Source organism: Sycon ciliatum, chromosome 4, assembly GCF_964019385.1.
Source record: "Sycon ciliatum chromosome 4, ocSycCili1.1, whole genome shotgun sequence".
NCBI classification, from domain to species: Eukaryota; Metazoa; Porifera; class Calcarea; order Leucosolenida; family Sycettidae; genus Sycon; species Sycon ciliatum.
This window is the reverse complement of record NC_088646.1, coordinates 10,421,369-10,437,111: the sequence shown is the minus strand read 5'-3', so window position 1 is coordinate 10,437,111 and position 15,743 is coordinate 10,421,369. Positions and strand designations below refer to the sequence as shown.

Genomic DNA, 15,743 nt, shown 5'->3' with positions numbered 1-15,743 from the left:
CCTTTTTTTTTCTTTTACTTCACAGGTGTAGCATTTTATCAGTCATTACGTATGATTTATACCACTGGCGTGGGCCATCCCCTGGATTATCAAAATGGGTGCCTTATCATTTTTTTCTGTTGTTTTTACACTATCTGTATCATGTACATACGTACATTATAATTATTTGACCGTCGGACTCCCTGAGTGAAATCAAAAAAAAAAAAAAAAAAAAATCCCGTTCGTGGGTCTCATGATCAGAGCACGGATTTGAAAAAATCGTTCCGTAATCCTGTACAGTCTGTAGACTGTAGTCCTTCAGCCATGGGAATCCTCCTTGAAAATGTCATGGCTCTCCGGTAAGTCGATCTTTAGGGTGCGTTCTTATATTCTCTAGCTTCTAGAAGAAGAAGAAAAGAGAAGTCGAAGAAACTGGGATTACTCAAGAACGGGTCTCGAAGAATTCGGAGATATTTTGCACATGTCAAGCAAAATGAAGCGTCAAAGGGGCCGCGATCTTGAGTGATGAATGTATGTGCGTATGCGAAAAGGGAAATGCGTACACTCATGATGAACACGTGGCTTTTAGTCGTAGTTCGCATGCGCTGATCCCAAACCGCGGGAATCTCCAAGTTTCAACCACCTCTGAAGCTTGGAGAGCTTGGAGAGCTTTGGAGAGCCTCCTAAAAGTCGGAGAGGATACATGTATAAGAACAGCTCTCGAACTTTTCGGAGAGTCTCCAACTTTTCCGAGAGGATTTAAAGGGGAAGTATACCCTAAAATCAAATTTTCACCAGTTGTAGTCTTCGGGGTGCTGAGTCGAATGGTCTTGGTCCGAGGAAGCTGAGACGCTCCCTTCCTACTTGAATCCCAATCGAACTCGCGCACTTCCACCGAAACTGGGTGACTGCGCCCTACTAGATGGGGATTTGTATGCAAAATGTCACTAAAAGCGCCATTTCGTTCTTATAAAAGCACGGATGACCGCGATTGGCCCATATGTTGTAGTCTTTTGGACGCTGAGTCGACTGGTTTTGGTCCGAAAAGGCTGCGATGCAGCGTTCCTCCTTTATTCCCAATCGAACATGGTTGAAGAAGCGGTCACGTGCTCCTGCGTACACCAGTCACCTGGTCACCGTGCCTGCAGGGTACAACTTACTAGCCTGTTTGACCTTTTTTGGGTGCAGTCCTGTCACTCGAGTTGAACTCGAGTTGAACCTTGGTGTGAAAGTTGTCGCCTGCTGGCGCGGTGACCAGGTGATTTGGGCACCCAGGAGCACGTGACCGCTTGTTCAACCATGTTCGATTGGGAATAAAGGAGGAACGCTGCATCGCAGCCTTTTCGGACCAAAACCAGTCGACTCAGCGTCCAAAAGACTACAACATATGGGCCAATCGCGGTCATCCGTGCTTTTATAAGAACGAAATGGCGCTTTTAGTGACATTTTGCATACAAATCCCCATCTAGTAGGGCGCAGTCACCCAGTTTCGGTGGAAGTGCGTGAGTTCGATTGGGATTCAAGTAGGAAGGGAGCGTCGCAGCTTCCTCGGACCAAGACCATTCGACTCAGCACCCCGAAGACTACAACTGGTGAAAATTTGATTTTAGGGTATACTTCCCCTTTAAGAACGCACCCTTAGAACGAATCGATAGAAGATTCAAATAATATTCAAAATTCCAAGCCCGGCGATTGGCTGAAACACGGTTTTCACTGATCACGCCAGCACCTCGTGGAACAAAATGGCGCTGATGTTGAATGACGATTATGTACGCGCATGCAACTGTGAGCCCTAAAATTCCCAAAATTTTCTCAACGATTCCCAAATTATTCCGGGAATAATCCGCGCACCTTTTTTTGTAGTACAGGTACCGGTATACCGGTAGCCCTACTGCTAGCTACATAATCATTTGTCTGCTGCTACTGTGCTAGCGCGCGCGCTGTGCATATCTGAGCTGAGGCCTCGACTCGAGGGTGAAAGTATTATTTTTGTTGTTGTTGAGTAAATAAAGTACTGCAGTTCAGGATGGAGAGTGTTACTCTTTCAAGTGGGCATTCGATGCCATTGGTCGGTCTTGGCTGCTGGAAAATCGAGGGCAATGTAGCTAAAGAGACTATTCGCACAGCAATCAAGTTGGGCTACAGGCATTTCGACTGTGCTGCTGACTGTAAGTCACTGATTACGTCCTCAGCGAAAATTCCCAATTGAAAACTTTCGAAATATTAATAGAGTTACGTATTACCCGTACATGTAGTTTCAATTTCAAACTGCACTGCCTACATAGTACATAATGCTTGGTAGAACATCATTGAAATTGAAATTCTCCACGGACAACACCTGCATAGTACAAAGGTCGCGAAGGATGATATTAATACTAGAATGTAGGTCATCGTCATTTTGCAGAGCTGGTGCTTAGTCACGTGTCACGAGTGAACGCCCGCGCCGGGTGCGCCACCGTCCCTTTGTGGGCCTGTCACGTGATCATGGGCATACTACACGGACGCGTGCACACACACGCGCATGCACACACACAAACACACACACACACACACACACACACACACCACACACAGTGACACACACACAGATACGAAATGAGAGAGCCAGCTCATTACTCTCGCTATGCTCATGTGTCAGGGCTCGCTGCGCTGCTGCCACGTCGCCTACGACTCTTGGTGGTCGCTCGTGTCATCAGTTATGCGATCAGTTATTTGTGACGACGGCCACACACACACATGCACACACACACACACACACACACACACACACACACACACACATACACTACTACATGTACAGCTACCCTATCGGGCCACGCCGCTCCCAGAAGCGGGAGACAACGACAAGAAAAGAGAAGAGAAGAGAGAGAAATCGCAAAGTCAACAATATTTGGCATGGCGTTACACACACACACACGTACAAACACACAAACACACACACGTACAAACACAAACACATGCCTGACTTATCGAGGGCCCTGAGCTGGCGGCAGCCGTCTCGTGCCGTATCTGTGTGTGACTCTTGTGCGTACGGCAAGCACCTGTGCATCCTCATTGTGTTTGCTCCAGTGATAACACAAACTCCAGTGATAACACACTCCAGTGATAACACACTCCAGTGATTACACACTCCAGTGATTACACACTCCAGTGATAACACACTCCAGTGATTACACACTCCAGTGATAACACAAACTCGGGATTCAAAGCCACACTGATGTATTGCATGTAGCATATCTTCCGGAGTACTTGAAGTATAACCCGCACTGGAGAATAAGCCGCGCCCCGTTTTTTTTTACTTTCTGAGGCTAACGAAAGAGCTTGGAAGCTCAGGGCCCTACGCTATGCTTTTTTTTGCCTTGATGACCTAGACAAAAAATGCATAGGGATGTTATAAATTCTTATATTAAAGTTTCAACTTTTTGTTTTTAGACATAACCTGGGATTCGAACCCACACTATCGCCCTGCATGCATTCCCCGATACACTTCGCATACATACTGATTCTTCCAAGTTGCTTCACGTTATGATCTTGTATTTGAAAGCCCTATTTGAATATGCATTGTGGCCAGCCGTCTTTGATTGTACGGTACGGTACGGGATAGGTACGGGACAGGTACGGGACCGGTACGGGACAGGTACGGTCGAGGGAAATACGACACCGTCTACCGCCTTGACGGCAAAAAAAGAAAAGGGATGTTATAAATTTTTCAATTCTCCTATTCTTTTTCAAGCATTACCTGGGATTCGAACCCGCACTATCGCCCTACATGCATTCCCCATACACTTCGCATTCATACTCATTCTTCCAAGTTGCTTCACGTTATGATCTTGCGTTTGAAAGCCCTATTTGAATATCACGGCCAGCTGTATGTGGCCAGCTGTGTTTGATGGTACGGTACGGTACGGGACAGATACGGGATAGCGCCAGGCGTGACACAAACACACAAACACCAAATTAAAGCTGTGTGGACCCTGGCTAGCGCCAGACGTTACTGAAGCAACGTCTTCTGCATAGCTACGGGAATTAATACTAGTATCTCTCGATACACATTGAATACATGTACATTCTACCAAATCATTAAAACGTTATGATCCTGTAGTCGAAATTCGAAAGTCGCATTTGAGTACGTGGGTGAAGGCCGGCTCTTGGTATGTTTGACGGCACCGTACACACCGTACACACCATACACACCGCACACATGGTACAGGACATTGCGGGACAGTGTATGTTTACTACCCCGCTCTTACGACAACTGTAGGTCATCGCTCACGTAACCAGTTACTTCAGTACGTGGTATATGCCAGCCCGACCAAACATACACACACACACGCACACACACACACACATACACACACACTAGGCCGAGGATGTGGCAATCCCAGCGGGACCGTATCGCCTTGGCAGAGAGATATCTCTGCGCCTGCACTACATCTGCTGTGCTGCGACCAGCTCTGAACCCAGATTGCATGTTGCCCAGGTACTCGGAGACTTGCCTGGAAATACGGCTGAGTACGACCAGAGAGAGAGAGGAGTTTTCGTATAGTATTCAACAGAATGTAGTATATTTGGTACTACAGCAGTACTCGAACCGTATACGGGACGGACCGGGAGCTGGCTCACCGCCGGTGCTTCCCGGCGCCGATTTGGCTTTTGTGAACCAACCCTTATTCATGACGTCGGACTACACTTGGTGCTGCTTTAGAGGGCTGTATTAAGTGCTCCGTAAGAAATATTCTCGATTCTCCTGCGACCATGTACCAGATGGCAATGAGGCAGAGATCGGAGCAGCGCTACAAGAAGCCATTGCTGAAGGCGACGTAACACGCAAGGACTTGTTCATCACCAGCAAGCTGTGGAACACTCACCATGCCAAGTAAGCAGGGAAACGTGACACTGTTGTTGTTGCTGTAGTTGCTGTTGCTGTTGTTGTTGTTGTTGTTGTTGTTGTTGTTGTTGTTGTTGTTGTTGTTGTTGTTGTTGCTGCTGCTGCTGCTGCTGCTGCTGCTGCTGCTGCTGCTGTTGTTGTTGTTTCAAATCTTTATTCTCACGATAGCCAGTGGCTAATGTTGTTGTTGTTGTTGTTGTTGTTGTTGTTGTTGTTGTTGTTGTTGTTGTTGTTGTTGTTGTTGTTGTTGTTGTTGTTGTTGTTGTTGTTGTTGTTGTTGTTGTTGTTGTTGTTGTTGTTGTTGTTCTTACTCGTCCCTTCGCGATCATGCTGTGAAAGTGGTGTCCTGTCTGTTGGTCATGCGACACATACCGTGTACACACATTGCACGCTGTGCAGTCAATCCGTACTCAGTTTACCTTGGAGCTCCACACAAGAACATGCTAAGTGTGACCGTGTAGTACACAGCGGTTCTCACACCGTACACCTCTTTTTGCACTCTGCCAGACGATTTCCGCTTTCCCTGGCTGTAAAATGAAGATGGAGTGCTCTCGCTGTACTTTACGGTACATGTATGCATGTAACTTATACACGTGTGTGTGTGTGTGTATGTGCGTGTGTGTATGTGCGTGTCCTCATTTTATCAGGGAGCATGTGCAAGAGGCCATTGAGCGCACGCTGTCGGATCTACGCCTGGACTACGTCGACCTGTACCTCATCCACTTCCCGCTGGCCATGAAATATGTGCCCGTCACGGAGAAGTAAGCTTTTCAGCTGATCATAAAAAATTCAATAATATTCAAGGTTCACGTGAGACTTGGCTGGAGGCCTAGTTTTCCGCATCCGTAGGAACACCACCAGTCATCATTGATTCTCTAAGAGTGTCGGAGTACCAGTATGTGTTGTATTGATGTGTGTATGGTCTGCAGTCACCTGCCGTACAGTGCATGTAGGCTGCAGTGGCAGTAGTGATGTTGGCATCTTGTCATACTCAAATAGCCCACTGTTCCTGTGCTGTTGCTTGTCTACATCAGGTACCCACCCGGCGCTCAGATGGACGAGAACGGCTTGCCACAGATGGTCAGTTCACATGTTGTGTGTGTGTGTGTGCGCACGCGTGCGTGTGTGTGTGTGTGTGTGTGTGTCCCATATGGTGCAGTGGTATGTGCAGCGATTTCCAATCGATAGGTTGCGGGTTCGATTCCCGACGATTATGGTCACACACGTCTTTCTTCTCTTTCTCAGACTCTTCCTGACTGTTCTTTCATTCTCCTGGGTGGTTACCAATAGCCAGTGCATGCCGTAGTATGTGGTGTGATGTGTGTGCAGGGGAAGAAAACCCCCCGAAAAGACCAAAAATAGAGATTCTCTGGCCAGAAAAAGTCACTTCAAATAGCTGCCTGGTGTAGACCAGGCTGAATAGTGACGGTCAATTCTTCAGCCTTGCAAGCTGTTGAATGGTGCAATCCCAGCACAAGTTGCTATGGCTTCTGCCGTAGCATTGCTATCATCGCCTCCGGCGATGGGCGTCAAAAGGTCGAAGGTGTGTGTGTGTGTGCTTGGTTTGGGCATTGCCATGCATGCGTGGCCAATTGCACTGCTGCAACGTCTTCTTGTCTGGTTTTCTGGTGCCGAGAGCTAAGTAAGGCCCAGTCCAGACTCGCCGCACAACCACCTCAGAACAGCAGGAGGCAACTGCTACGGCGACAACCACCACCAAGAAGAAGAAGAACAGGGCACAAGCCAATGATGTGCTCACTCCACAACTTTCGTCTGGTCAGAATTGAGCATCGTTGAAGGATTACTGCACTGGTGTGAGGTTCTGGGCGTCCTTGAAGATGTGCATACAGATCGAGTACGTACATATTATGTACATGTGACTGCAAAAGGGAAATCCCCAAAAAACACTATTCGACCTGTTTATGGTTCCAATCACGAATGTCTCTTATTCCGAATGGATCGTTGGTGGGTTTGTTTGGTGTTCACACAATGTGTGTGCATGTGTGTGTGTGTGTGTGTGTGTATCTTTGTGAGTGCATGCATGTGTGTCTGTGTGTCTGTGTGTGTTGTTGTTGTTGTTGTTGTTGTTGTTGTTGTTGTTGTTGTTGTTGTTGTTGTTGTTGTTGTTGTTGTTGTTGTTGTTGTTGTTGTTGTTGTTGTTGTTGTTGTTGTTGTTCTGTTTAGGCCAAAGTTCCTATTCAAGAGACCTGGCAGGCTATGGAAGGTCTTGTCGACGCTGGTCTCGGTGAGATGTTTATCCTTAACCGCAGTCTTTGCTAGGAATCGGAGTATTGTTGATTTGACATAAAGGAATGCGACACAACAACAACAACAACAACAACAACAACAACAACAACAACATGAGAATAAAAGATTTCAAACATCGCCACTGGCTATCGTGAGGATAAAGATTTGAAACAACAACAACAACAACAAACACTTTGTTCAATACTTTTATTGAAAAATCTACAACAGTGATACAATTTTGGATACAGCCAGAGAGAAAAATCAAAATGAAAAACTCTGTGCTGTTGTTAGTAACTTGTTACTGACAGGCTATTTGGCTAGGGAATGCGTCTTGAGTTTCTGGAGATGTGGGCATGTTAATATACTGGGTTCATATTTAGCGAAACTTCAATGTGTGTGTCTGTCTGTCTTTGACCATGTGTGTGTGTGTCTTTGACCATGTGTGTGTGTGTGTGTGTGTGTGTGTGTGTGTGTGTGTGTGTGTGTGTTTGTGTGTGTGTGTGTGTGTGTGTGTGTGTTTGTGTGTGTGTGTGTGTATGTGTGTGTGCATGTATGCGTGCACGCGTGTGTGTGTGTGTGCGTGTGTGTGTGTGTGCGTGTGTGTGTGTGTGCATGTACGTGCGTGTGTGTGCATGTACGCGTGCACGTGTGTGTTTGTTTGTGTACAGCTCGCAGTATTGGTGTGGCTAACTTCAATTGCATTCTCATCACAGACCTGATGACTTATGCCAGAATTCCACCAGCTGTGGACCAGGTTAGTGTGCTCTAAGTTACTACCTTGTCACGTGCAAGTTGATCACAGACAGCAAGATGGCATAAGGTCCTCAACACAGGTTCAACGAACCTCTTCTCCAACCGGAATGTGTCTCACTTTGAGAGTAGCATTCTTGTCACCTAGAGCCTGATTCGTACTTCATCTCATGCATGGGAGACGTGTAGCATTGCGAAACAGTTGACTTGAGCTCAACTTGCTTGGCCCATCGCGCGATGTGTTTCCTGTGCGCAAAATGAAGTATGAAGCAGGTTTACTTGCAAGGGATTAGATGGAAGCGATTGGATGAATGTCGCATGACATGATAAAGGTATATTAAAATCAACACCGCACTTATTGTTACTGCACTGTACGGTCATGTACTTGATGCAGGGAACAATTGCCATGTCAACGTCCTCTGCTTGTTGGCTTGATGCACTACCACCTGTACTCGTCGTGTGCATGTTTGTAGGGAGAAGAGAGGATGTAATATCTCAGTGTTTGTGGGGTGAAGAGAGGATGTAATATCTCAGGTCTCGAGGCACACGCAGCATGGGATGTGGCGCCATCATTGTCGAGTTGTGGGCAGCAAATATGGCACAGGCCACACTGGTTGAGATTGTAACTGTTGCAAATCTTGCAATGCTGGTCCTAATTCTGATACACAATCATGTACATTTGGTGCATACACATCCAATACTGACATTTCTTCGCCGTCATGATCACATGATTCACACCTTCCTTTTTTTATTATTTGGCCGAGAATAGAACCTTACTTGTCACTTTGTTGTCTTGCGTCTCTTCCCATGCAGGTCGAGTCTCACCCGTATCTTGTTCAACCGGTGCTGAGAAGGTAGGTTGTGTGTGTTGTGTGTGTACATGTGTGTGTTTCTGTGTGTGCGTGTGTTTATATGTGTTTGGTTATGTCTGTGTCCGTGTCTGTATCCCCATTTGGTGTGGTAGTTTGCATAGTTGATTGGCTACAGTCTAGCCTGCTCCTGACAATAATCATCAGACAGCAATGGCCAATACAGTAAACCCTGGTTTAAGCGACCACTCTACGGTGCAAGCAAAGGCGGTCGTTATAGCCAGGTGGTCTTTAGAACCAGGTCGCACACGTTTGTGGCATATCCAATTGGGTGCATACATGTGCATGATTGTACTTTCATGTACTCATATTGACAGGTGTGGAGCCTAGAATACTTTCGTGCAGGCAAAGCACACCTCACTCAAGTGCGTGCAGCACATCCTGCACTGTCACTTGTCACTTCTGTTGACTGCATGCACTTGCTTCAGAGCGCGCTTCAACCCTGTTGCAGTCAACCCTGCCAGCCAAGATGGCACTTTTGGCTAGTTTTGATCGCTGTGTGCAGGTCCAATATAGCATGTGGTCCGTAAAAGTCGGTCGTTGGTCGCGCAAGGCAGGTAGTCACTGTATCCAGTGCAGTTTCTGTGTAGAACGGTCCGTGCATGGAAAACGGTCGTTGAGAGCAGGTGGTCGCTCAAACCAGAGGTCACTTACACCAGGGTTTACTGTACAGTTAAACATCGATTATCCGACCACCTCTGCAGCTCTGGGCAGACAACTGTCAGGCGGTGTTCAGATAAGGCAAATGTTCTGGATAAGAAAAAACTGTCACTCACACACTTTCAGTGGTTATTACTAGCCGCACGACCTTTTTACTTTTCAAAATTTTCGTATTTTTTGAATGGCTCACTACATGCACAGTGCGTACTCAACGGCACTTGCGCCCAAAAAAACTGTTACGGATAATTGAATGGTCGGATAGTCGATGTGCGGATAATCGATGTTCAACTGTACATGCTTGAAAATGTACTGGGATTTGTGCATGCGCGTATGCTGTGTGTGTGTGTGTGTGTGTGTGTGTGTGTGTGTGTGTGTGTGTGTGTGTGTGTGTACGGCAGGCTATTGTCAAGGTACAACATCCACATGACGGCGTACTCCCCGTTCGGCTACCCATCCTACCAAGTGCTGGGTGTGCCGTTTGACAGCAAGAACTTCCTGGAGCTGGACCTGGTGCAGGAGATTGGTGCTCGCTATGGCAAAACACCAGCTCAGGTGAGCCCGGTGGTCTAACAGTTATCTACTGGTACCTGACTATGTCAGAGTGATACCATGTACCGCCGGTATGAAGTTATGCTTATTACCAAGCTGTACCGAGAAGTGAAGAACAACCATGACCAGAATCCACCTGAAGCAGAAGAAGAAGAAGAAGACCTGTTGTCGGAGGCCGTCGGTCTAGCTCTGTATGTACCGTAAAGTACCGCCAGAGCGCCACACCATCTCGTCCTTTCATGGTCGTCTTGTGGAGGTGGCATCCTGTCAGTAGGTCATACGACACGGACCTTGTACCCGTATTGCACGTTGTTCAGTCAGTCTGTACTCAGTTTACCTTTGAGTGGATGCCAGCTCCACACAAAAAAACATGCCAAGTGTGACCTTAGTACACTAAGGTTCTCACACAGTACAAACTAAGCAACGCTCTGGATACGATTTTCCTTCCCTTGGCTGTAGAATCAAGATGAGGTGCTCTCGCGAGACGGGGCGCTCTTGCGGTACTTTACGGTGTGCGTACATGCAGTGCGTACGTCACAAGATGTCATGCATGACCAGAAACGGTGCGTATAACATGCAAACGATGTGATGAGTGCTGCAGGTGTGCACGGTTACCCGTGACATGCACTCACTGACATCTACCAGCATACAGTGCATTCATCCAACGCCAGCGCTCTAACAACGTTTTTTTGTCTGCAGCATATAGTGGTAGATGCAGTGAAGACAATCGTACAGCCGGCCGACGGTGGCAGCGCAGTGTAAAATGCAATCGTACAGCCGGCCGACGGTGGCAGCGCAGTGTAAAATGCAATCGTACAGCCGGCCGACGGTGGCAGCGCAGTGTAAAATGCAATCGTACAGCCGGCCGACGGTGGCAGCGCAGTGTAAAATGCAATCGTACAGCCGGCCGACGGTGGCAGCGCAGTGTAAAATGCACATAGGTTCGGATTTCACTTGCCACTAATTTAGTCTACATGTGGCTGGTGCCTGGTGCATTTCTGTGCAAATACCTTCATCCTCATCCTCGTCAGACCATAACACAACCGCCTCGACCGTCTCAACCCTCTCACAAGCATGTGCACGTATACAAGTAATGTTACAGGCTTCAAAGAACAACTAGGCTAGAATACAGTCAAAAACATTTACTGGGTATTTGAACGTGCCAGACTTGTTGTTGTTGTTGTTGACTTTTATTTTACTTCACTAATTGCCCAGGCATGATTGCCTTCTTACCGGCACATAGGTCCGGTTCTCACAGAAAGACTTGAAGCAAAGATTGAGGAAACACATCAGCGTGTGCTTCCAACTTTCCATGTAACACTGCTTGCACAGCATACCTGCACTATGTGAATGTACAAGGTAGTGAATAAGAACAAGGACGTTGGAATCTTGAAAATATAAACACCATTGGCCTGAAGCGGAGAGCCCCCTCCCGTTTTTCGGCACCTAGTGTTATTGCGGTTACTGTATCACAGTTGCCCTTGCTTTGATCAAGTTGATCTCAGCATGTGTGCACAAGGACTGCACATACATGTACCGTAATGTGCCGCCAGAGCGCCCCACCATCTCGTCTTTTCGTGGTCGTCTTGTGGAGGTGGTTTCCTGTCTGTAGGTCATACGACACGAACCTTGCACAAACAATGCACATTGTGCAGGCAATCCGTACCCAGTTTACCTTCGAGGGGATGCCAGCTCCACATAAGAACATGTCACTTGTGACCTTAGTACACTAAAGTTCTCACATCGTACAAACTTAGTAGCACTCTGCCATACGATTTTCTTCCAATGGCTGTAAAATCAAGGTGGGGCGCTCTCGCGAGACGGGGCGCTCTGGCGGTACTTTACGGTAGTTGCAATCTGTTTTTTTTGTTCTGTGCTGTCTTGCAGGTTGCGCTCCGATGGAATGTCCAGAAAGGTTGCAGCGTTGTCCCGAAGACGGTAGGTTGTGTTCCGTGCAGTGGCTGGCCTAGTGCAGCCCTCTGTTTCATTTTCGCGGGTAATGAGACTTTTATTACGAAGCACGAAGAAGAGTAAAAACAACAGAAAAATGATAAGGCACCCATTTTGATAATCCAGGGGATGGCCCACGCCTGGTACTGCCACTGCATTATAAATCATACGTAATGACTGATAAAAGGTGTGAAGCAAACTAATAACAAAAGTGTAAATGAAAATCGCTGTTAGATCACACGAATGCCAAGTCACACTGCAAGTGCTAGTGCCCTGGAATCATTGCCTCTGCAGCAACAAGAGAAGCCTCTGTTTCATTGGATTTTGCTGGCTGTATGCAGGGGCATGCGGGCCAGTGTTTACTTCATTTGCCGCCCGTGTGCAGAGGTGGTTGAGCATGTGTTTAATTCAATGAAGTAAAGGTGCCGGTACATTACAATACAAGATATTTTTCAGATGCGGGTGCAGTCACTCTATTCTGAACCGGCTTCTGACCAGCTGATCGCTTTTATAGCTGAAGTAGGCCGTATCAAAAATTTAAATGCCTGGGACTTCCTGAAAGTCCAGGCTGTTCTAGTCACCCCCAATAACAAGGTTATTCTCAACAGTATCGACGAGAGAACTTTTAAAAGCTTCACCAGTGCCCACCATGTGTAGTGTCTTGTGTATTCGTTTACTCTCTCTTGTACAACGGTGGGAACGTCCAACCTCAAAGTAACAGCGTCGGGACTATGTGGCTATGTGGCTATGTGGCTATGTGGCTATGTGACTATGTGGGTATGTGACTATGTGGCTATGTGACTATGTGGCTATGTGACTATGTGGCTATGTGACTATGTGGCTATGTGACTATGTGGCTATGTGGCCCATGTACCCGTGCACCTACAGTAAAACCTGTCAATGTGACCACTCTGATAGGGTGACAACCTGTCCCAGAGGACCACTACAACTACTTGGACCAAGGAATGTTATTTCCAGTCAAATGAATGGATTAGAAGACCACCTGTACACAGGGTCCACAATCCACATACAGTTCTACGGTCCCTTGAGCGATCGGCTTGTTCGGGTTTCACTCTAGTCTTCAGTACGAATACTGAGCTTTGCAAGGAACACGCTGCTGCTTTGTTCCTAAGGTTGGATTCAGCGTTCGAACTAGCGCCTTTCCCGTTGACTCGACTTGATACTTGGCTGACTCACAGCTACCACCCAGAGCGCACGAGAAGCCCACCAAGCTTTCGACTCGGCAAACCTGCAAACATGCACCATTCCGTGCTCTGTACCCAGTCCAGTGTTCAGACATGCCACCGCCCCTCATTAGTTTAGCTTGAGTGAGCCAAGGAAGTTGGTGCCGGAGGGGCACCACATGCATAGTGCTCTCCGCACCCAAACATCGCCAGGGATATAAACTTACATCGGCACTTTGTTTCTGCGCCGCAAACACCTCCTGAATACCGGACAGCGGCGCTAGTTAGTGTCGCCCATACCATGGATGTGTAGAACTCTGTGTTGACAACCATTGGCCGATCACTTTCCCGCTCCTAAACGAGCAACTTAGCCGCGAGCCACGCTGGTCGCAACAGTACGAGTTAGTGGTAGTGATCTCAGCTGTGCTAATAAGAAGGTTGGTTGCTGGCAATGTTGCCGTTCAATTGTCGCCAGTGTAAGGTCTCCATCCCAGTGATAACACACGGGATCTGCTTAGCTCCATATTGTAAAGCAGCTTGTGTTTTTTTAATTGTGGCCATCATTTTTGTAGAAATACATGCAGCATGTGGAGCAAGTTTGAAGTCTTGGATCGTATCGACTCCCGGTCATTCTCATCCTTCTTTATCAGCTTTGATTCGTCAGAGAAGAAATCAGCGACACCGTAAAGGGGCACTTTGTTTTGTGATGATGAAAACAAAAGACTAGACTGTAATGAAGAACAGCTTGTCAAATAATAAAAAGTATCAAGGTGGCCTCTTCGACCTTTGGATGCAGAGAACAAGTACACGTTTGTGTTGGAATGGTGAAACAGTACAGCGATCTACACAATGTGTTCTAACCCCCAAGGCAGACACTTATTTTGCTTGGAACCAGAGGTTCGGTTGGCATGATACTGGCAGGGACAGTGGCGCCGATACTAGATCGCTCTATAGGTAGGGTCACCTAGAAAAGAATTCTTCTTTCATAGTACTTCAATGTACATGTACTTCTCAACAGAGTGCCAGGTCATCAAATAGAAAGTACTGCTGCCGCTTTGCCCGTCTTTCTTCTCCCTCCCCCTGTACAGGTCACACCAAGTCGTCTTACAGAGAACATGAGCATCTTTGACTTCAAACTGACCGATGAAGAGGTGTCCGCCATTGACGCTTTGGACAAGCAAGTTCGCTTCAACAATGTTGGTCTGCCATTTGTGTGGAACTCGCCATTGTTTGATTAATGGAGTCCAATACGGCTGCTTGCTTCTTGCTGCTAAGCAAGATCTTCTACAATTTCTATTCTGATATCGCTAGGCGTTTGAGAAATTACCAGGAATGGTTTACCAAGACCGTTACATAAGAATAGCCTTTTTGGCAGTCTGGGCCATCTCCTTTTTAGCTCTACCTGAGCAATCTGTACCTTTTTTTAGAATTTTCACATCTCGCCATGTTTGTGCCAAGTGCAGGTTCAAGGCCATGAACAAAACCCAACTGTGCTGTTGCTGAAGGGAGATTGCCAGCTGACATGGCCTACTGGAGACTATGACCAGCCACATGCACAGAAGTACTGCGTTGCATGTACGATGATCTTCCTGCCCCTGTGCACATGCATATGATATGCCACACTTGATTTATCGTGTGTAAGAAATATCGGAAATAAGAACAGAAAGTCGTTTTTCAAACACCCACGCTATAACTGATACCTACTGTACATGGTTATCTCGTACATGTACTCTTGCTCTTATTGATCTTGCTACAACCATAACCCGGTTGGCAGAGTCCCGGTCTTGCGACCATTTGAACCTCTTTACTCTAGGGGTTGGTAGGATCAGGGAGTAGTACGATACAATAATAGTACAATACCAATAATCTTGACTACACTTTTGTAGTTTGAGGGAAAGACACAAACGGGAAAAGTAACCAATATGGTATTTTATCACTCTCTTATTATTGACCCCCACAGAAACTTGTAATCTCTTATAAGTTATAGGCCATTCCCACGACGTGTAAACACTTGCACACGTGTGACCAAGATAACACTGGCAAACCGTGATCCAGTTCACACGGTGCTGGGCAAAATTCGCAACCGTCAATGTACTGTAGAGGCAGAAAATTTCGTCGGTCAATAATTTCGTCCAACTCCAAAGAAAAGGAGTTCGTCCGGTTGAAAATTTCGTCCATGGATCATAAGAGTGTATAGAACAGCTGGACAAATTGATATTCGTCCTACATTTAATTTAGTCCAAAATCTCCTTGGACGAAAAAGACGAAATTAAATTCCAGACGAATATTTCTGCTTATACAGTATCCATAGTCACAAGTGACCTGAAAATGCCGGGAAATATTCAATTTTGAATTTTCCCTTGTTCAAGCCAGGGAGTAGTACAATACCCGGTATTGTACTACTCCCTAGGTTCAAGCACTGCATTTGCAGTACGCACTTTCAACAACTGACACTTTTCCTGGCGTGCAAAGATAATCGCGAGCAAAAGGGCCTCGGCCAAGATAAAAAATCAATTGCACGCGTGTGTCCAATTGCCAAGTTTATCGTATCCGAGTAAATATCCTTTTTTTTTTTGTAATATATGCACGGTCCTTTATTTTTTCAATGTACCTCCGCCCGGCGCCCCGTGCTATTAATGGAGTCGTTCCTTTATTGGAGGCTGTTCC

General features: G+C 46.7%; 1 protein-coding gene across 1 annotated transcript; it reads left to right on the top strand.

Moving 5' to 3' along the window:
* The first annotated feature begins 1,935 nt into the window (after positions 1–1,935).
* Positions 1,936–14,799, top strand: LOC135814409 (uncharacterized). Its single transcript, XM_065327528.1, has 10 exons — positions 1,936–2,147; positions 4,744–4,855; positions 5,515–5,628; positions 5,902–5,947; positions 7,052–7,112; positions 7,783–7,868; positions 8,678–8,718; positions 9,792–9,945; positions 11,830–11,880; positions 14,165–14,799. Exons 1-10 carry the CDS (start codon positions 2,006–2,008, stop codon positions 14,312–14,314), a joined length of 957 nt encoding a protein of 318 aa, XP_065183600.1. The 5' UTR covers positions 1,936–2,005; the 3' UTR covers positions 14,315–14,799.
* The last annotated feature ends 944 nt before the right edge of the window (positions 14,800–15,743 follow it).

What these genes read in the sequence shown, in the direction of transcription:
- LOC135814409 (XM_065327528.1), top strand. Translation starts at nt 2,006, where the DNA reads ATGGAGAGTGTTACTCTTTCAAGTGGGCATTCGATGCCATTGGTCGGT. An exon ending in TTTCGACTGTGCTGCTGACT is followed by an intron (nt 2,148 to 4,743) that starts GTAAGTCACTGA and finishes ACCATGTACCAG; the next exon opens with ATGGCAATGAGGCAGAGATC. An exon ending in TTCCACCAGCTGTGGACCAG is followed by an intron (nt 7,869 to 8,677) that starts GTTAGTGTGCTC and finishes CTTCCCATGCAG; the next exon opens with GTCGAGTCTCACCCGTATCT.